Genomic DNA, 21,106 nt, shown 5'->3' with positions numbered 1-21,106 from the left:
TGTTTACACAACAATGTTATAATTTTGACGTTACACTCATTGTGGTCCACAACAATTAAATAGTTAAAACATCAATAACGAAAAGACAGCTTTTTGCATATGTAATCCATGTACTATTTAGTTTATTAATACTTGACCACACACTGTCAAGTTTTCAATTTTATTTAATGGTTCCAGAAGTGGAGCAATAGACCAAAGCCTTCTGTTTCACTAGAAAGGACTGAAACTGGATGGGGGAAATATTTTATAAAATAAAGTATCCAAAACTCTTCAAAGGCCGCCATGTTTGCTTGCTACCATCTGCTTTAAATGAGCCTGGCAGCACATATTATTAAAGTGCTGGACTGGCTTGCAATGTCTCCAAGAAGAAAGTATGACCTTCATAATAAATTTCGTGGTCATTGCTAAAACTGGATCATAACACACAGAACTAAGTGCACCACCAAAGTGTAAATTTCAGGTATGGAGAGTTTAAATCAGCATCAATTTTCAGGTTAAACACCAGTATTCTACATCATTATTCTTTGATTTCTGGAAGGATTAATAATATCTGGAGATTTCAATTAAATATTTTCCTGGGGGGAAATGGGATAGTGACACTTCCAAGCTAGCTTCTCAGATGAACTTCTTAAAAGGTAAATTCAAATTAATAATAACAAACAAAGATAAATATCAACAAGAAGGATAGGGTTCAGATGGGTTCAGCCTCACGAAATGTCTACACAAGTTAAAAGCAGGTGGCAGTTTTTTTAAAAAATCGGTTATTAAACAACCTGGAGACAATGTACAAATATGTGTTTACCAAAGAGAAAGTGGAATTCAGTATTTACATAGTGTCAGAACAGCGTGTTTTGCTATCGTAGGCTGTATCAAAGCTACTCATTTCTGTAGAATGGAATCGCGCGGTATTAAAAACATTGATTCGTCGTGTACCGAACAGAAACCTAGACTTAGGTCCCACACATAACTATGGGCTATCATAGATTTATTTTTGTTAGTGAATTCAAACAATTAATTAGAAGTAGTGCTTTGTATGGAGGAAAAAAAGTACTTTGGAACACAACGACTACTCCCACGGTTCCTGACATGTTATGAAATACCACAGGACGCCCTGTCACACTCTGTGCTAACAAGTTTAAACAGTATTTTAATTGGATTTAACGGTGAAACGATGAAAAATCATTATCTATTAAGGCTTTGATGTCCATGGGCGGCCGTAAAGGGTAGTGTAAAAGTTGGGGTTGAAGGAAATAGGTCGAGAGGCAACACTCATAGCAACAACTGACAATAAGTTGCAGTCAAATCCACTGGAACAACATTGGTTTAAAAAACCCCAAGAAATATCCATAGTGTTAACACCGACCAGCGTATGCACAGCAATGCATCAGTTCATTCTTTGTTGGTTTTCCATCTTTTTGGGCATATAAGCACTTATACGTACTATTACGACATACTGCTGCTGTGGACGGATATATTCATGTGTATTAGAACATATATAGACAACCTCTTTGTACGTTAATTGTTCCATCTGAAAGTGTCTATAGCTATCGCCTTGTGAATCCTGCAGCTTTGCGACCAGAATGTTAAAAACCCCAAGCGACCACATAGCAAGATCACGTTAACTGTAGAGAAGCTTGACAATGTAGGGAGAAAAATGAAATCATACAAACACAGGTATAAACGAACGTATCTCTTTCTCTCTTTCTCTCTCTCTTTCACGCACACACACACACACACTAGACACTCACTGCCCATACCACCATACACACGCACACACACATACTTCCATCCACTCTCTCGGTTTCACAATGTGCCCCTTGCTGCTTTACTTCGGACTGGCTGTTATTTCAATTTCGATGCACAGTTCTTAAAAAAAACTCTCCCATGTCAGCGTGTGCTAGAGTTTTGACCCGGATGATAAAAAACTATAATGGAAACAGCAACTGAAATCTACAACAGTCTTCTCTAGGCAAGACATTGCCGTCTTTACATCTTCACTGTCTGGAAACGGTGGCTCTTTCAAATCTTCTTCCGAATAATTTATCCAACATAGCCAACATGTAACTACGCCTTAATGGTATCATTTACAACTTGATACATATACGTATGCATATAGATTACATACATAAAATTATTAAATTATCCGCGTATCAGTGGGATGGAAAACCCTTAAAATCTACATTGTCGATCACGGAGCAGAGAACCACACCAGCAGTAAACAGATAACACAGACACAGCTGCGATAGATCTCTTTTATATCACTTTTGTAACTGTTTCAGCGTAACAACGTTTTTTTTTACAAGAATATTCCATCATACCCACAGAACAAACCCACAGTACAACGCGTCTGCAAGGGTACAATGCTTGTACTTCTTTTCTCTAGACGTGTTTTTTTATTAAGTCTACAGGTAAACGGCTTGGCAGTAGTGATAGGAAAGTTTAGTTGCGTGATTAAAAATTTGAGAGAGGTGTTTGGAAGGTTGGGGGGGAACAAACATAATATAAAATAAATTTGCTTCCACGTGGAAAGTAAGAGACAAGTTGAAGTTTGGGAGAAAGGGGTGGGGGCGAAGATGTGGGTGGTGGTTGTGGGACAGGAGGGGCAACTCGTTATCGTAACAAAACAAAGCTTTAATCAAAATCAGTCCTGGATGCAAATCAAGAACTTCAATCACCTAATTCGAAGTTCTCTGAGACTTTTTTCTGAAAAAAAAATCAAAGAAAGAAGTGCCTTAGACACTCAAACCAAAAAAAACTCTTACCCCTACAAAGGCAATGGGAACTGACACAGAATACAAGTGTTCTTTAGAAGGAACCACTGTGTGATGGCTCTAAAAACACGTTTTGTCTATTATCCTTTAGCAGTGCTCTTTTACAATTTGATCACTTTTTTTTTAAAAAAACCATCATTTTCGCCAATACTGCAGACTAGTGGATGCGCTTATAGCGACTAAAGGTTTCTTTCCTTTTAAAATGTTGTGCTAAATTCTTTTTATTTAATTGTTTAATTCTGATTTCAATTTTAATTCTTGGAGAACATAGTTTTGACGACATAAATCGCACTCATTATAAGAAGCAAAAGGTTATATCAAAAATTATTAGTATAGAATCACAGGAAACCTGGTTTGGAACCAGAAAAAAATACAAAACAGATATAGATACATAGACACAGGACATTTTTATAATTATTTGGAAAATGTTATTTTCCCCCTAATTTCTGTTTTTTTTTAAAATGCGCATACGATGTTTTTAAATTTTACAAAAAAAAAGAAAATAAAGACTAATATTTTACAAAATGATAAGCGATGCTTGTGGTAAGTGTTGTTCTACATATGATGCAGTTCAGTTCCTTTTCACAGAATAAATCCCACAGTCAACAGTTTGGCCTCTTGGAAGGTCCTTTTATTTTCACAGATATCATCCTATAGGAACTTGCAAGTTCTTGAATGGAGAGGGAGGCTCTCCTAAAATGCTTGTGGTTTTGTTTTGTTTTGTGTGGGGAGGGGTATCCTTCTCTCATCATTGAATGGACATATAAGGCCAGTTGAAGCTGCTCCCCGACAGTAACATATCTCTGATGAGGGTTTCAATTGGGGTTTTACCTACCAAGCGGACGAAGAAGAGCTGTTCGATGACCGAAGAGGAGACGGTGCGAAGAGAAGGCAATCGCAGTAAGAGCTTGCCAAAGCGACTCGGCTGGTTCGGGTACTGGCTCCTCACATATTCCTCCAGAGCACACTGAGATTTCTCCTGCAGGCTTTCTATGTGGGCAGCATCCGACAGGCCACAGGCGTCTTGACAGCCAAAGAAAAACAGAATTAGTGCCGCTATCAGTCGACCTTTTGTTTTATTTTAATCCTCGTTTATTGTTTTGATATCAATCCACACACACACTCTCCCTTTCTCTCTCTCTCTCGCCGACAGATATACACACTCACACACTCCTTGCATGTTGGAGGCGGACAAGCTAGCTGATAACGTCTCAAATTGTTTTTTGTTGCTGCAAATATTACGGCTAATGCAGTCTTTGATGCCAAATGAAATAGCTCTCCTAAGCTTGTATTATAAGCAACAAAGAAACTCTTAAATAATATGTACGCCATTTCCCGCAGAGAACCAAGCCAGAGACACCAGTGTCTGGGAACATTGTGTGATAGATACTGGTACGTGTTATTGTTCCTTTTCCTTTGCAGCATGTGTTACACATTGTTTCTTGTTCAGTCTACGGCTATGCAGCCTTTTCTTTAACTCAATATTATGAACGGTGTAATCTGGCACAATTTTTTTTTGTAAATGTGATGAATAAGGAGACTTGGAATATATACCAAGCCTTATAGTGTAGGGTTACCAGAGTATGCTTCGAAATCTCTCCTTTGTGCTAACAGTTTAGTGATATAACTGCGTAAAATATCATGGTTGTATTGTCAGCATAATTTCCAATGTATATTTAATGCATTATAATAAAGACAGTCTTCATACAATTGATGAACGCTAGAGCTCTTTTTCTTCAAAATAACACCTATAGATTTTTAAATAAAAAGTGCAATTTTATGCCTATATATACACTGGCTGCACACTATCGAGTTGGGAACATTTTGTCTATGAGAAATTGCGCTTTCCTTCAGGAAAGGCTGTTGGACGATTTGTGGACGCTTTAATTTATATGCTTGGAAGCCATATTTTAGCGTATGAATTAATAAAGTAAAATAGGAAGTTTGGGTCACGACCCAGCACTTGGAAAGCATCCAGAATAAGGGGTTGAAAATACTATCCGGAAACCTAAGGTAAAACCACAACATGCCTCCTGTAAGCTCCAGTAACTTCAAGCGGCCCTCTCAAACAGGCCAGCGAAAAAGAAAATGGCAAGCAAAACACCGTCTCGATCATCAATACCCTCTCTGCTTTGGAAAACTTGGACAGCTTTGAGAAAGGCTTCCCATGAATTCCCCTCTGGCTAACAATCAAAACAAGTTTGGTCAAAACTGGAGAGGTGGGGGTGGGGAGGTGAGGGTGCAATGTCAAGCGGTTGAACAGACATCTATAATCTCTGTCTTTCTATAATATTCGCAAGTTTGTCTTTTTGTGTCTTTTTCTTACTGTGGTTGCTCTATTTACCAACAGTTCCCCTATTAAGGAATAATTTATCAAGATTTGGAAGTTGTTGAAAAGACGAGTCATTTGTATTTTTACTGATCAATTTCCAATTGATTTACATCAGATTGTTATTTAATAAAACCTCCTGATTAAAACAAATCATCGTTATACCGCTTGACTAATATCATCTTTTGTATAAATAAGCCACCCAAACCATTCATATTTATTTTCTCCTGTGCCCTTACTGCATCCGAGTGAGGAACCTTATTGATTTAGATCAGATTTGCTGAACTTTCTGTCCTGTTCGCCCCTACCTCCACCCGCCCCCCCCCCCCCCCCCCCCCCCCGCCACCCCGCCACCTTTCTACCCGAGTCACTCACTCACCTGATGTGAATAGCACAATAGCTTTGAGACAGCTGTACTCTGCCGAGTCGACGTGGAGGGCTTTCAGTTTTTCGACTTGCTCCTGGAAGATCCTTATGTGATCCATGAAAGCAACCACCCTGTCTGCAGACATTGGCGAGGCATGGAGCCCGGCAGCGGCCAGCAGAGGAGCCACATGCAACGGCATCGAGCACTGGGCAGCGTTCAGAACAAACAACTCACTCCAAGTCAGCCTGAGCAGAGCCACCTGATCTGTGATCTGCAGATCTGGGAAAAAAGGGATATTCCTGGCCCATTCCACGGCGCTGAATAGCAATCGTGCAGCCAGTTCACAAATGTTCTCGATGCCCATGATGTTGTTGGGTTGCATACATTGACTCCCATACCGAGAGGTTGGGTAAGGCTCGGCCCGCAGTAGTAACGAGATGTATCCAGACAGATAGCAATGGCCGTTCAAAGGGTCCCCATTCGTCAACGCATACTGGCCTGGGTTTGGTTGAGTTGGAGGCATTCTTCCTCGCTGAACCGCTGACAGAAAGAGAAAAAAGGAGAGGAAATGTACATCCACAAAGCGCAATACAACCCGCCCGAAGCTTCAGAAATACACATTATTTTTTACCATTATTTTAGGTTTTTTTTAAAGTTCACAAACAATCGGTGTCATTTCCATGTAAAAATACAATATGTGACGTTATTTTTCTTTAAAAAAAGACATAAAAGTGTAAATACCAAACACAGCTTTACCCGTCAGAGCACTCCACATTGTGGCTGTTTTTAAAAAAATCCAAATCACAACATTGCAGAAAGAATTGCTGGATTGCGAAAACTCCCCCAAACTGCAACACCCACCCACAGTTACAATTGGAAAATTCTCCAAACATCTAATGCATGAATGCAAACGATTAACTTACAATTACAGGGGGGAAAAGACCGATGTATTAACCATTTGAATCCACAAAAAAATATGCAGCCATGCTTGTAATTGTTAAACTCTCTCAACTTTGAAGCTGTGAATTCGTTTTTCTTTGAGGTTAAGCAATTTTTTATATAAAAACGTATTTTAAGACTGCGGTTTGGGCAACTAACCCATAGCTTTTTGTTTGGAAAAGGGTTACAATTAACAGCTTAGACTTTCCTATCAACAGCATTTTCTCAGATTGAAGCAAACTCGCGCATTGAGAGATTTGCAGCCCGGATCTCCTCAGATTTACAGTGATGCTTAATAAAATATTCACCTTCCCGCCTCATCCCAACTTTGAGGCATTTTTTCAGGCGGCAGTACTGACATTGATTGCGGTGGTGCTGGTCTATAGGACAATTCCGGTTGGCACGACATGTGTACGTTAAGTTTCTCCGAACACTTCTCTTGAAGAAACTTTTGCAGCCCTCGCAAGTGAACTGGCCGTAGTGCTTGCCGCTGGATTTATCCCCACACACCACACACTCGATGTGCTGCTGTTGCTGCTGGCAGGGCTGCTGCTTCTCGCCGCCAGGCTGGACGCTCTGACTGCTGCCTCCGAGCGGAGTGGAGGGCGGCCCGGGCTGGCCCGGGGTCTGCGGGGTATGGGGAGCAGCCGACGCCGCCTGCTGCTGCTGTGGCTGCTGCTGGCCCGGCTGCGTTTGTGCAGACTGACCGCCCTGAGCTCCAGCCACGTCGTCCTGAGGATCTCGCCAACTGCTAACTACCATTGCCATATCTCGGCCCCAAAAAGTGCGGGAAAACAAGTTGATCGCACGGATTTTTTTTTTGTCCTGTTGGTAGGGAGCAGAGTTGGATGGTGGTAACAGAAAATGGGGAAAAAAAAAGGAGAGAGAAAGGAATAAAACTGCGATCAAAGCAACGCAGACAGGCAGACACACATAAGGAGCAGTGAATGAATGAGTGAGTGTTGATCAACAGTAACCGAAACAAATGGGGGCCAAAAAAAAAAGAATAAAGAAGATCCCGATCAGGGTACGCAAGTGTCGGGAGGCCAGATCCAGGGCAACACACAGTCAGCCATTCAGGAGACCAATATAGGAGGGAACGAGGGGTTAAAGATTATGGAGAGTTGGGGGAAAAAAAGAGACGATCTCAATTCGAAGGAACACACACACACAGACACACAGAAAAATAACCATGCGATCCGAAGTAAAAGTATGGCGAGTGTTAAATCCCTTCTTCTCCGGAGAGGAACAGAAAATAGAAGATCGGAATTGTCAGGAAAAAAAAACTCACCAGGACAAAAAAAAGGACGGTCGACGTTAAAGCGCCCTATTTTCACCTCTCATGCGGAGTGGAGAAAGAAAGAGAGGAAAGAAAAAACAACTAATAGAATATGCAAGGGGGAGACAAAATGAATGCGTTTAAACGGGAAGACTTGCGGAGCAATTTTTCCGAAAGGGGGATCTGCGCGAATGTCTGTATATAGTGAACTTTGACACTACTATTGAAACTGACACGTTTCTATGGAGATCGCTGCCTTATATGGAGCTCATGTCAAGGAGCCAAGAGAGGGGCTGTTGGCAACTGATAATCAAAGGCGACTGGTCATAGCCCTGAATTGGGGCTGGGGAGGCTAAGGTTAGCCAGCCTCCTGCACACTATTGGTTAGCCGTCTTATTTATTACCTACGACGCTCTGACAAGCAAAATTTACATTAGATCTCCTGCGCTGGTATTTACTTTGAGACCTTATTAGTATGGGTCGCCTGTGGTCACCACAAAAAAGCAACACGAGGACCCTGTGCTTGTAATATAACAATGCAGCAAGCAGCCTCGAAATTTCAGATTATGGGAAAAAAGTTAGTTGACAATCAAACTTTCTTTTCGTATTTTAATGGATCATTGTTTGAAAATAAATAAATAAAACGGGCATCTCATCCCTTTTGTGTCAAAAGAGAAAAAAACGTTGTTATTGCTGTTGCAATATTAATTCGGTGAGCATTATTTTTACATATTTCATTTTTATTCTGTTTTGAATTATCCTTTGATGCCTCGCTACAATGCCGGTGAGATTTCAATTGTGATTTGCAAAGGACGGAAAGTTGCCATTGTGTTGGAGACTAGGGAGCTGTGCTTGTAACTGTAGGATAAGTCCAGCAGAAAGTGCGGAGGCTGTTAACGTGCCTTGTATTTTACGTAAATTAAATCTCAGAACAGCTGTATCCGGCTGCCATCTAGCGTACAGTAGACAATTATCAAATATAATGCACCCACCCAGCTGGATAACCCACCAGATGGGCTTTTATTGAGGGATTTGTTTAATGCGAATAATTTATTGAATTTTTAAAGTAAGCATTTTAAACTATTAATCCAAATGTTATTAACCCTAACATTTCAGAATTAATCACGATTGAATCAACCCAGATTTTTATTCGTTTCACAAAATTCTGGGGTTACTGCTCCATACGTAGTGGAGCAACGTCTCAAACTTCAATATGCAGTGTTATCACCTATTTTCTCGAAATTAGTCATGACAAAAAAGCTATCCCTAATAAAAGCAGATAGATGCAAAGTAACACACAGTATTGTCTTTGAGATTAATAAATGCATTGCATCCAGTCCTTACTTCTGGTATTTGCTTTGTTCAATGATGAAGCGTAAACCTAGCTTCAACCTCCATAATTGGTTAGATATCTTTAAAGAAGCAACATCAACGGCCTTTTGCATCATTCAACGTACACACACGCACCCAAATTTGATCAGCTAGTTTAAGTTTAATGAAGTGAATTCGATTTTTGCATGTTGCCTTGACTAAACACAGTTTAGAATCGGATTCCATCCTCAACCGCCCCTTTTATATATGCATTGATGAAGCGCCGTTATTATGCAACAGTGGATTTCGACTCTCCCTCTCTTCCTCCCCTGCTCCCTAAATAAAGTGTCAGCCATGTGTTTTGATTAGTGAAAAGGTGAAACGAATAAGATTAAAGGGAACAAAGAGAAAATTCTGTAAGTGTATCACCAGTGCTTTCCTCCTTAGACTGGGGCAGAGTGGACATTGGGAAGGAGGCTGCCTCTCTCCTCGCAATTTGCTTGTGTGAAGTGTAAAGAGCTTATACAGGCACCTGTAACCGAGCGGAGCGCGAATCGTCAAAGCACGCCAGCAGGCAAGTAACAACTTTACTTTCAATCTCTGTATCACGCTTCGATTTTTGTAAAGCTGTTTAAAAATAGTCTGTGGCTCCGCGGAACACCATAGTTCTTTAAAAGTAGAGCTGACAGACTGCCTCCGAAGACTGTTCGTATTATGTGTCTGCCAATGCAAAGGAAATAATTAATAGTGTATATCATGCAACGCGGATAGCAATAGTAAGACTGTGACCGACCGAAAATTTTCTCTACTGTCACAGCAATGTCGTTTCATAGCTATTCTGGTGCTTATGTCCAAAGCAAGGAATAATGGTGGATGTATTTTCTGATTACTACTGTCTCTAATATTAACATTACTAAATTGCAGGCATTAGATGCATATAGCATGGAGTCCATGAGATTGGAATCCTCTCCCCACGTTTCAATTGCTATGTTCTTGTTTAAAAAAAATTCCAGAGCGGCGTGAAACCAAGGTACGGCCAACTTCCAAGTTTCAGAAATTCGGCTTCTCACCTGCTCTATTTGTTGTTTGATCACCTAATGAAACGATCGATTGGCCAATGTTTGGCTAAGTGATAGTGTCAACAGATAAAGGAACAGCAAAATGATCGCCTGGCCCCAGAATACAGACGCACAATGCACTGCTGCCACCCGCTCTAGCCCTCAGTCACTCAGTCTCTCTCTCTCTCTCTGCTTCTTCTTCACTTCAACAAATACCCTGGTTTTTTTGATTTAGGGTAATGCAAAGGTAGTTCGAGGAAATTAGCAATTCTGCACGGAGTCTAAGATAAATATTGGATTTCGGTGAAGTTCAGAAAAAAAAGGGATGCCTGTCTTCAGCAGGAGGTCGAATCGTTTTTGTGGCCGGGCCTGAGATAGAGAGCAGCGGGGACAAAAAATGACACAGAATCGGTTGCTCCTATCTTTACTATCCTCGAGGTCTTTTGGAATTAATGAACGTACCTGTCCTGTTCAGCAGTGTCTACATGACTCAGTTAGGCTGAATTATTTTCCTGTTCTTGTCCTTTTCAGATTCTGAGCTTTGAACGCTGATGTTGAAAGCTGTGCCCAAAACCTTTACCAGTATTCACTCCCCACCCTGAAGAATAAGCTCTGTTACTGCAGTTTTACATTCTTGGACTTTTAAAAGAATACATAATTACAAGCATTTAAGTTGTTAAAAAGGACCTGGTTCTGTAAATTAATTGTGTCCCAGCTTAAAAAAAAAGTTTTAGCAGGTTGCGGAGGTTACTTGAACAGCCTCGATTTTTTACCAACTTAGTACAGGTTTCTTTCGCTGTTTCAAAACACAACATTGTAAAGTTGAAATAAACGTAATTAATGAGAATATTAGTTTTAATGCAGTCACAATTAAGACTGTCCAGTCAGAATTCACGTATTTTGGTCCCTGATTTTTCCATCCAACCCACCCACCAAGAGCATCTGGTTTGGAGACTTTTGTAAATCTTGGAGGAAAAAAATGGCTGGTCTTTTAGTTAGATCTCCTCCCCCCAGTTAGGGCCGCTGACCTGTCCCATTACCCAGGGTTTTTTTTGAGTTCCCGAGGGCAAAGAGAGAGAGAGAGAGAGAGATTGGGAATTTTAACTTTTCCAGCTGTATCGAGTCAGCCACGGTGCAAAACCTTTTTTTTATATATTCGAGACATTTTCTTCCCGCCTCAAATACAAACGTGAGCCGTGAATTGTTTTGAAATAACTGCGCGGGGGATCGAAAGGGAAGGAAAATGCACAGGCAAGAGAAACTGTAGCCACAAAGAGAGCACTTTCACTGACTTCCGAGTTTACTGCAGCATTTTATCTGTGCTCCACTCTCTGCTTCACAGATATAAAGTTACCCAACTGAACATTGGCCTGGTTTGTGGAGATCGCCCTTTGCCACCTGAACGCGCTCTTTTTGGGATAAATAAAACAGGAATACGGCATGTATTTTTTGATTCAACAATTAAAACTGATTTTAGTCCAGGCTGCTAAACCTCACTTGATGTAATCTGCAATAAATAAGGTAGTTAATTGACTGAAATGATCCCATCCAGAAGTTACTTCCATTTGGCGTAGCTGAGAATGTTTGAATTCTGGAGAATTCTGTTTGATTCCAATGCCTCGGCCTAAGTTATATTTTATCCACAACCATCCGTAAGGTGGTATGCTAGTGGCAGATGCGAATAACTTTCGCTGTTTACATAAGCAATACCGGATTTCTGGCTAGTTTTATTCAATTGTAAACAGCCAAGGAGAACTTTTAGGTCACATCTTACGTGTGTTAATAACAGACAGATGTTTAAAACACATAAAACATATATACGAAGCATTTTTGCAGCTAACTCTCGTTCTTTAAGTCTCTTGAAGCGTCAAACAGAAGAGGAGGGGTTCTTTGTCCAAATTCATCCCTGGCTATTCTGGGGGTGAATTTGGTGTGAAAGGGACGAGAAGGTCACTTGACATCGCCTTTTATCTACTGGCGTTCTCTCTGTGGATCATCGGGTCTGAATAGACACATCTAATCGCACTTAATGGAAACTTGGCGAGAAAGCGAAAACCCGCCTTTACCTGCATTTACCGTTAGAAGCCACGCAGCTAATTGCTTCACCCTTTGCTTTAATGTAATCTCAAAACAAATCGAAAGCCTTAGGAATTTTTGGAAGCCTTATAATTGGCTTGTAATGAACCCACATTTTAACTCAATCCTCTGACGTTGACGTGTCTGGGGTATTCCAAAGGAGCAAGTTTTAAATGAATGTGTTGGATTTATATACCACTGTGGATGGCAACACAGTTTAGTGTTAAAACTTTTAAAAAAAAGTTTGCTGCAATCAACTCTTAGTATGCCTCATACATTGTTAATGCCTGAGACCTGGCTCCATCAAAAAAAAATCAATAAATTTACTAATCAGAATGGATAAAGCATTCCATTCATGCGTTGGTGCTAGTTTGGGCCTAAAGCGAGTTTATTTGAATATCTGATTTTCTTTTCACTAACAGTAACATGGTAACATACTTCAAGCGAGGTAGCAGAAATCTTCAGCCACAACAGAGGCAACATTTCCAGACTATATTGTATACGCTTATCTGGAACTTTAATGCCGTATATAACGTACATTTATTACGGTCATTAGGCGTGTAATTTGAACAGCAGATTTGAAGATCACATCTAAAACTAAGTCTAAAGCTTCCAGTCTGTTCCTATTTAAATCCACGTTAGCGTCGCATATAAGATCATAAACTGCTCAACATCCTTAATTAGGAAGGATGCACCTTTTCAAATTGGAACATGCTTGATGCGGATGAAATAGGAAATGGAAGTTCATTGTGTAAACTGAATTAGCAACAAGAAAAAAACAGTAAAAAAACGAAGAACATCAGGAGACATCCTGCATTAGATAAGGGAAATGCCCATCTGACTATGGTATGAATTAGCAAAATAGCCTTTGTGGGTGACCCAGAAGTGCAGTGCACTTTCTACAACATATAGGATCGTAAAATAAATGCAGTTCAATATTAAAACTTTAAAACTTTGCAAATATCATTGCAAATCATTTGTCTGGATTGTTCCGCAATGCCTCTTCAAAACAGTTATAGCTTAGGAACTGATTGCTTAGCAAGACTAATTACAAACACACCAATGCTTAGATTACTTTTACAATTAGACGGTGGTTGGATCTTCTTGGAAGGATTGTCAGCTCAAGCAATGGATAATTGCTTTATTGCTTAGAAAACCGACATGTCTTTAGAACATACGTGCTAATTACGGTGGATGGGCGTATAAGCAGACATCATACATCTATTAGCTCAAAACAAATCGAAGGTTTAACTGAGGAATCCATTATTTGTATATTATTTGTGACCACTTCTTTGAACAGCGTCATCACCCATCGCCTAGTAAATGCAAGTCCTGTAGAAAAGCATTCTCTTCGGACATGGATACTCCAAAAATATATATGATCAAACTCCTCCTCAACCTCAGACTTTTCCCATCCAGTCGTAGAGATACTTCAAACTGTTTTGAGCAAAGTGAATTCTGATGTCAGATAATCTCAATTGTTCAATGATTAAAGCTCGCAAAGTTTCTCCAACAGGGTAATGGGAATAACCTTAGCTTTTCATTCCGTTATGTTCAAGTGACCTTCCCTTTTGCAAGGATGATGAAACTTTTCTGACATTAATAAGTCTGATTTTAATTCAGTTTTGAACTTGGTTATGCCAGGTTGCTATTAGAACTATTGAATTTTCTTTGCAAGCTGTCTTCTACTGAGTTGGGTTGTGAGTTTTACATCCGTTAACTCTACCTTTTGTAGTTCTTGTTTCTAAATGCTCTTGTCTTTGTATTTCTCGGCCAAATTTTATAAGGTACGATTAACTCAGAAACTTAAGGAGGATACTGCTTTGATGTAACAATCAGCACTTGTGCTGGCCGGTCATCTAATCAGTGTTGCTTTATCTTATGGTGGTTAACTGATCAAATTAATAATAAATTAATCATGGCCTCTACTTTAAAAATAATAAAAGTTCATGGACGAAAACCAGACTCACTCGAAACCCACGGATCAGTAAGTAGAACTGAGTTTGTTGGGACTGCACCAATCCAGGCAAGTAGCTGACATAGGCAAGTTGTCGGGTCCGGACAGAAAGCAAACAATGACACACTAAATGACAGTTCATTGGGACTTAACACTCTTTCACGGTCAATATCAACCGCTTAAATCCAACTCCTGAAGTCGGCGTTGACTTATTGAGGTGTCCATTAGCTCCGATACAACGAGACATGCCTATCTCATTGAGAAGGAGACAATCCCTTTGAATTAAAACAGAAAACGATGCACTCCAAAGTGTACAATATAATCATAAAATGCATTTCATAAGGGCTCTTATCCCCTCCCCCCTTCCCTTTCCGGGATATCAAGAATCATTTCACATTCGAGATATTTGTCTGTTGCGGAATGCGAAGAGCGGGGTATTTATTGGAATATTATTCGGTTTTTTTCCCGAAGGCAAACTGCTTTAATTATGGAAAATACATCCTAGATATTGAGGGCCAATTAGAGGAGCTAATAATCTTCTGGTTGGACAAGTGGCATTTCGGAGGCCAATCTTGAAAAAAATACATATATTCAGTAGTGAATCAATTTGAAGGGCCAGTTCTCCTAAAATTTAAGGACCCGGAAGGAAAGTGTTAATAATTTAATTGAATTTTCAGTCGAGCAAGGGTGACTGGAACCATATTATCCCAGTCTGTAACTCAAATATGCATTTAACATTATTTGTATGGACTTCTAGCTAATATCATTATTAACGTTTCCACAGCTCAATTCATAAATAGATTAAAGCCTGATCAAAAAGAAACGTGATTGAAAGTAATCTTTAATCTATAATTCCAGCCACACTACATTTTTGTCCCAATAGATACGTGACTACTGATTTTGATCACGTGATTTCTAATCTGCCGAAGAGTGGACAGCATTTGAATCAATATGAGTGATCTTTTTCTCCTTTTCTTTGAGAAACCATCTCATCTCATAAAATATATTCTATCACGATTTTACAAATTTCTGACAAAATAATACTTTATACAGTTAACTCCAGAAGATTAAACGACCATCATGCCCAATATTGTCCTTGCAAATGATATTGCTGATCAAATGGATCGACAGCTTTTTAAATAATTTAAATTAAATGCTTTTTTTTTCTATGTAAAATGTCAAACACATGCACCCTTCCCTGTGTCTACGTGAGGGTGGGGGAAGGGAAACGTCTGGCATGCGGGAAGCCAGGAGAGGGGTATGCATTCACAGTTATGTGCATGTCAGTGGAGCCTAGCTTATGTTTCCTTGTATGAGTTTCAATGGGAAAGTCAGAAATTTCGTAGGAACGGTTCAATGAAAGACTTCACCTGTCAGAATTCGAACGTGGAAAAACGGTAGTTGGTTATGGCAAAATCACATTCCAATTGGTTACCTGTTTATTCTAAGACAAATTCTGTTCATATTAAATATATAAATGGTGCTTTCATTAATTTGTTTGAGAATAATAGATTCATAAATAAGGCACTTGGGAAAAATATAAAAAAGTCGAAAGACTTCCATATGCTCTATGTGTATGATGAATATTACAGAGAAGGGTGGACGGTGATCTCGTTCTGTTTTGAGCTCCCTCTGGAAGCAGGGAGTGAAATTGTTCCATTACTGGCTTTTATCCCCCCCTACATCTCACAGCTCAGGTGTTTGCCCAGCTCCACCCCTGAGCTTCTCCCACACAACCGTCAGGAGAAGAGAGAAAGTGTGCTTTCATCGTTTTACTCAGACTGATGTAAATTAGATCGTGTCTTATTAAAATAAGAGGGGCGGAGGAACTTGAAAGAACTTGTTACTAAGCTCTTCAAATTAGCAATTAAAAGCAAGGTGTTGGGCACCAACACCAAGTGACACCAAGTTCTCGTCGCTTTAGAGTGATACATTTTCAGATATCTTATAAGAGCAGATATCTGCAGTGAGCAGAAATGGTTTACTGCTTTATTAAAACACGACGCAATGTTTAAACGTCTTTTCCATTTAAAACAAGGTTGTGTTTTCTGTAGGAAAGCGTTGCATCTTGAAAATACTGCAGTAATATAAGATACTTGAAGTTTATTTTATTAAGCTGCCACAACAATTCAACACTTCAACTCTTTTGTTCTGTTCCAATATATCCATGGTCTCCTTATTCCTAAGTTGTATATAACTGGCAAGAGATTTCCCGCCATCTTCAAAATAATGCGTTGTTTCAGAGCCGTCTTATTATACGTTTGTTAACTAGAGAATCAAATTATGAGAAAAAACCGGAAGTCCCAGTAGACATAATAACTATCAGAAGAAAACTAAAATCTTAACACGATTCCGTGACAACTTTTACTCTTAAAAACAGTGCAACATTCCGGGCAGAGGTTATACTTTGTCAGTGGTCAGCATAAATTTTTGAAAACAAAATTTTGCAAAATAGTTGCGTTTATTAATGACATGAACCAATAAGATTTTTCATTCAGTTGTAAAACTTTCCGAAGTGATACGAATAAGGATCTGGAGTTAGAAACCGTCTTTTCGAAATCTCCGGCATTTATGAATATATTAACACATTTTAGAGTAGGTGTTGGCTGAAACAAAATTTACGTTGCTTGTTATTCCTTCCATTATTGAAATCAGACGTTGTTATGATCTCGCTGAAGACCCGTTCCTGAGTATTCCGTATCATTGAACAGTAAATATTCCATATTTAATGACGTATAGTAAAAACTGGCAAACTCCATGGAAGTCTTAATTCTCACTAACACTAACTTGGTATTATTATGCCCAACGTTACACTATCCAACTAGTATTTTCTATTATAGTAACAGGAAAGTACGCACAATCATAAATTTTACTGACTTGGGCCATATTATTAATAATGATTTCCTAGTCATTATCTGCCTTCATTTCTGTCCGAGTAAAGTAACTTTTATGAGGCAGAATACTCACGAGAAACATTCTCAATATTGGTTTAAAACACTAATTTTGCAACTCATCTTAATGAGGCCCATCTATTGTGAGGGTTCTAACACAGTACACTGAAGCATCTATATCACCAAATGATTGTTATATTGCTGTCAGCTTTTTGGTGAACTGACCAGAAGCAACTTCAAAGCAAAATGCATAGAACGGTTTACCTTATGTACGTTTTAATATCCCCACCCAGGTATAAATGTCTTACTAAAACGGAATTATCTCTCTATCTGATTGGTACGCAATATATGGCAAGAGTCTGTAAAGTAGGCTGGAAGGAAATGAACGGCACTTAATCAGTACCTGTAACAAAATCTGATTCGGGAATCCCTTCATGACACATTTTCGTAGTTTAAGTTTAAATTCATAAAGATATCTTGTGTATCCTATGAAGTGTGGCTGAAATATCTACTTTAACAGAATAAGATGTAAGACAGATCTTTTGTGAGTACAAGCTCAGCGACGGCAGGCGTGTGCGGGCCCTACGTACTAACATAACAATCAATATTTTAAAGGGTAATTGTGGATGATGGTTGGGTCAGCTCAGAAGTACATATGTGGAGTCAAACTACTATAGATCTGGCGTTATTATCCTTGCGCATACTTTTAGCTCAGTTGCATTTGGTGAGGCAAATGGTTGCTCAAGTCGACTTTTCTCGGACATTCTGAACTATTTGCAAAACAGCCTCATATTCATTACATTGCATCAGGGTCAAGTTCTTATTTGTTTGTCCATCCAATTAAGTATAATTCCCAGTAATTTTGCACCTCGCAACAAAAGCCCAGATAGCCTTGGGTGCATGCTTTGGAATCAGTATTTAACCCAGTGAAATTATTACCATCGGACAATCAACTTAAAATGTAGTGCCGCCAAATGAAATGATTCCCCAGGTTTTTTTGCTGTATGTTGTGAGTCAGTGTCTATGGTATCCCCCAGGGCTCTTTCTCCCTGCCTGCTCCCTGATTTCGTGTATAAAAGGAGCTCTGAATGATGGATTACTGTGTCATTGCAGCCTGCGAAGGATTAATTTGTTTCATTGATTTCTCTTTAGGCAGAATGCCAGGATTCGCTGCTTCCCACCTTTACAGGATACTTCCAGCAGTAATAGACGGTAATAGCCTAAGACAAATCAGCCCATTCTTGTAAAAATAGATCACAAAGCTTAAATCCCCTAGTTGACTGTAAGGATGCACCTTTTCCACCCATTCCAAGGACACTAATAAATAAGCTTTTTTGTATAGGTATTGTGAATATTCTTTGGTTTATCTGCATCAAAAGCAAAAATGAGATGAACAATCTTTCTCAAACAGATTAGTTATTGTCTAAAAAAAAGCTTTGGAAAGTTAAACTATTTGAAATGAACTACTAGCCTTGAACAGTTCTGTTCAAAATTGTCCCATATGGATAACACATTCACAACTATTGTTTCAATGTGGTAATAGTATTTGAATAGTAAAATAAATAATATACAGGATACTACCTCTATAAACAACTGCAGTAACCACAGGAAAACAAATTGCTATTCAGTGTTACTGTACATGTTAAGAGACATATCAAGTAAACTCTAGTACATTTATTGTCAGTTGTAGGTTGCAATATTTTAGAAATATTTTGTTTAATGATAGTTGATGTTTATATACATACACACAAAATGTCTCTATTCATTCAAATATGACATAATACAATATCAATTAATTTGTTCTGAAATTAATTTAAGCATTTGAGTGGAAGTTTCAATCTGCATATTCCTTTGAATCATGCTGCAAGGTCTTTCTTTTCTAAACACCCAGATTAAGCAGCAAACATCATTTGTCAGTTTCTCCACTTTTGAAACATGTATGATTAGACAAACAATAAACTAATCTGATTATGATAGAAACATTTACGTATATGAAAGCAATGTTACCTATAAATGTTTTCTCTGGAGATTTTGGTAATGCAATAATAACATTGGAATAAATTCATTAGGCAACAAAATGCCTCTCATATCAGTAAATTTATATTACCACTTGCAACTGAAACAGCTGCAAATCACCCAAAGATAAATCTACTTAAGCACCTCAACTCCCAATTTTTTTTGGTGCACTAGATTCAAAGACTAACACAAAATTATTTTTAGACTAGAAATATTTAATTTATTTCTGTTCAATCATTTCTTAAAGTCAATGAAAATATTTTACTTGTATGTCAAATTAGACTAATAATACTAAAAGTCCATCCATTTTGAATAAATTGATCATTTGGAGCCCTCCAAAACTGCCAACACTAAACCTGAATAAACAGTTACAATTCTTCAGTGACTTTGATCCAAATGAAAAATATTCAGAACTTTCTCAGTATAGATAAATGAAAACAGATGCCATAAACCCACTAATAGCTTGCAAACAAATTGGACAAATTTCCCAGTTGTGGTAGAACTATAGTACCTCTCATTCACTACATTGTTGCATCACATTCACTTTTAGCTTTTCCAAATCAATCTTTAGGTTTGAAGTTTGCTGTATCACTGATTTATCAACAATAATACAACTAAAAATGTTTTAAGTTGTTATTGTTAAATTTAAGAGTAACTGTAGGATTTTAATTGTTACTTAGTCCCATACATACAATATAGGATAATAATATATTCCTATAAATAATAAATTTTAAATAATTTTAATGTTTCTTTAATTAATTATGCTTTTTATTCCTTAGAATTACTTCCTTTTTAAAATACTTTTTTCACACATCAACTGGAAGAAGAAAAAATAAATATGTAGACCAAGATAGGTCAATTTTTCTATGCTGGGAAATATATTATTTTATCAATACATTGATCATTACCGTAGATTCAGCCATACATCAAAATTAAATAATATATTAACTAATATCAATAAAACTGTCATATGATAAAACCTGAAACCATAAAATCCTTCAGATTTGAAGAAGAAACAGCAATTTAGATCAGTGTAATGAAGGAGTAATTGAAATAAGGTTTGATCATAATTATTGATGCTGTCAGAGGAGTTTGATAGCCAAGACATTTTTATCCCATTAATGATATTCAGAGCAAACATAATTTTTGAGTATGTGTATACTAAATTTGTAGGACTATATATATGAACTTTGGCTATACAGTTATATTGAAAGTGGTGTGGAACATTTCAGACTGTCTTTTGCAAGAAACAAACAACAGGCAGACCACAAAGCAGTTTCATATTTCTCATCAACCTATTTTAATAAAAAAAGAAAGAAGTATTAAAATTACATTGCATCCCAAATTCAAATGCCACCACACTGTATGATATTTCCTCCTTCTTGGCCTTTACTCTGGCTTGCAGGATAAAAATACATTTTTCTTTCTATTTAATGTGTTTTGATGCATTTAGATTTGGTCAGATTGAACTGCATACTTTTATGGAAGTGCAAGGAAATTTGAACTTTCCTTCAGTTTCTGGATTTTTTTCACTGAAAGGCCTTGGTATTATTTCTAAATGAATATTTTGATGATGGGTTTTGCTCTCTAATTTAATGTTGCAAAGATTTATATTTTAAAAATGGCAGATATCTAAATATATGTGACATTTTGGACTATTAGTGACTGCTAATAGCCAAAGAGCAACATTATTTCCTGTTGGCGAATTTGGTTTATATTACATAGCTTTTAGTAAGAAAAAAAATGTTCCTTTTTGTGAGATCATCCTGCGGTAAATGACATTTGCTTGCTGAGAGAGCAAGCAGAAAACCTGTTCCCCAGATTCTCCTTATGACCAAACCTCTGGGTGGTACACACGAGCAGCCCAAGGTGACTTATTCTCTTCCTTCCCCTCCTCTCTCATGACCCATTTGCAGCAAGGTACTGTCTCACTTTCACAAATTCTTCATCAAAATTTTCCTTTGCATCAGGGACCATTGTAATATTTCTCAGAATTGTCACTGCATTTTGAAACACACGAAAGTTTAAATACCAATTTCACTGGCAAGACTAAATTCTATTAAGTTATTCTAGCACAGCTAGAGAGTGCATATTTTTAGCAATGGTGGCATC

At 38.3% G+C, this 21,106-nt stretch overlaps 1 protein-coding gene and 1 long non-coding RNA gene across 9 annotated transcripts in view; one reads left to right on the top strand and one right to left on the bottom strand.

The window, feature by feature from the left end:
• Nucleotides 1-2,238: 2,238 nt before the first annotated feature.
• Nucleotides 2,239-7,887, bottom strand: nr2f1a (nuclear receptor subfamily 2, group F, member 1a). Of its 2 annotated transcripts, XM_072582903.1 has the most exons (4): nucleotides 7,698-7,887; nucleotides 6,715-7,231; nucleotides 5,480-6,007; nucleotides 2,239-3,794 (listed from the first exon to the last, which is right to left on the bottom strand). In XM_072582903.1, the coding sequence occupies exons 2-4, from the start codon at nucleotides 7,172-7,174 to the stop codon at nucleotides 3,520-3,522; spliced, it is 1,263 nt and encodes a 420-aa protein (XP_072439004.1). In that variant the 5' UTR covers nucleotides 7,175-7,231; nucleotides 7,698-7,887; the 3' UTR covers nucleotides 2,239-3,519. The 2 variants fall into 2 exon arrangements, with proteins under 2 accessions (XP_072439004.1, XP_072438997.1); XM_072582896.1 differs by having other exon boundaries at nucleotides 6,715-7,887.
• A 180-nt stretch (nucleotides 7,888-8,067) lies between these two features.
• The window catches only part of LOC140484530 (uncharacterized), a 167,720-nt gene continuing 154,681 nt past the window's right edge, over nucleotides 8,068-21,106 (top strand). For 5 of the 7 annotated variants that reach the window (XR_011962245.1, XR_011962238.1, XR_011962250.1 and 2 more), the window contains exons 1-2: nucleotides 8,068-8,397; nucleotides 9,444-9,570. This is a non-coding gene — a long non-coding RNA (uncharacterized lncRNA). Of the gene's footprint in view, nucleotides 8,398-9,443; nucleotides 9,575-18,134; nucleotides 18,191-21,106 lie in introns of all 7 variants that reach the window. The other 2 variants (XR_011962241.1, XR_011962248.1) reach the window with 1 other exon arrangement.

Source organism: Chiloscyllium punctatum, chromosome 2 (assembly GCF_047496795.1).
Source record: "Chiloscyllium punctatum isolate Juve2018m chromosome 2, sChiPun1.3, whole genome shotgun sequence".
NCBI classification, from domain to species: Eukaryota; Metazoa; Chordata; class Chondrichthyes; order Orectolobiformes; family Hemiscylliidae; genus Chiloscyllium; species Chiloscyllium punctatum.
The sequence above is the reverse complement of the archived record's forward strand: the minus strand, read 5'-3'. Positions and strand labels throughout refer to the sequence as shown.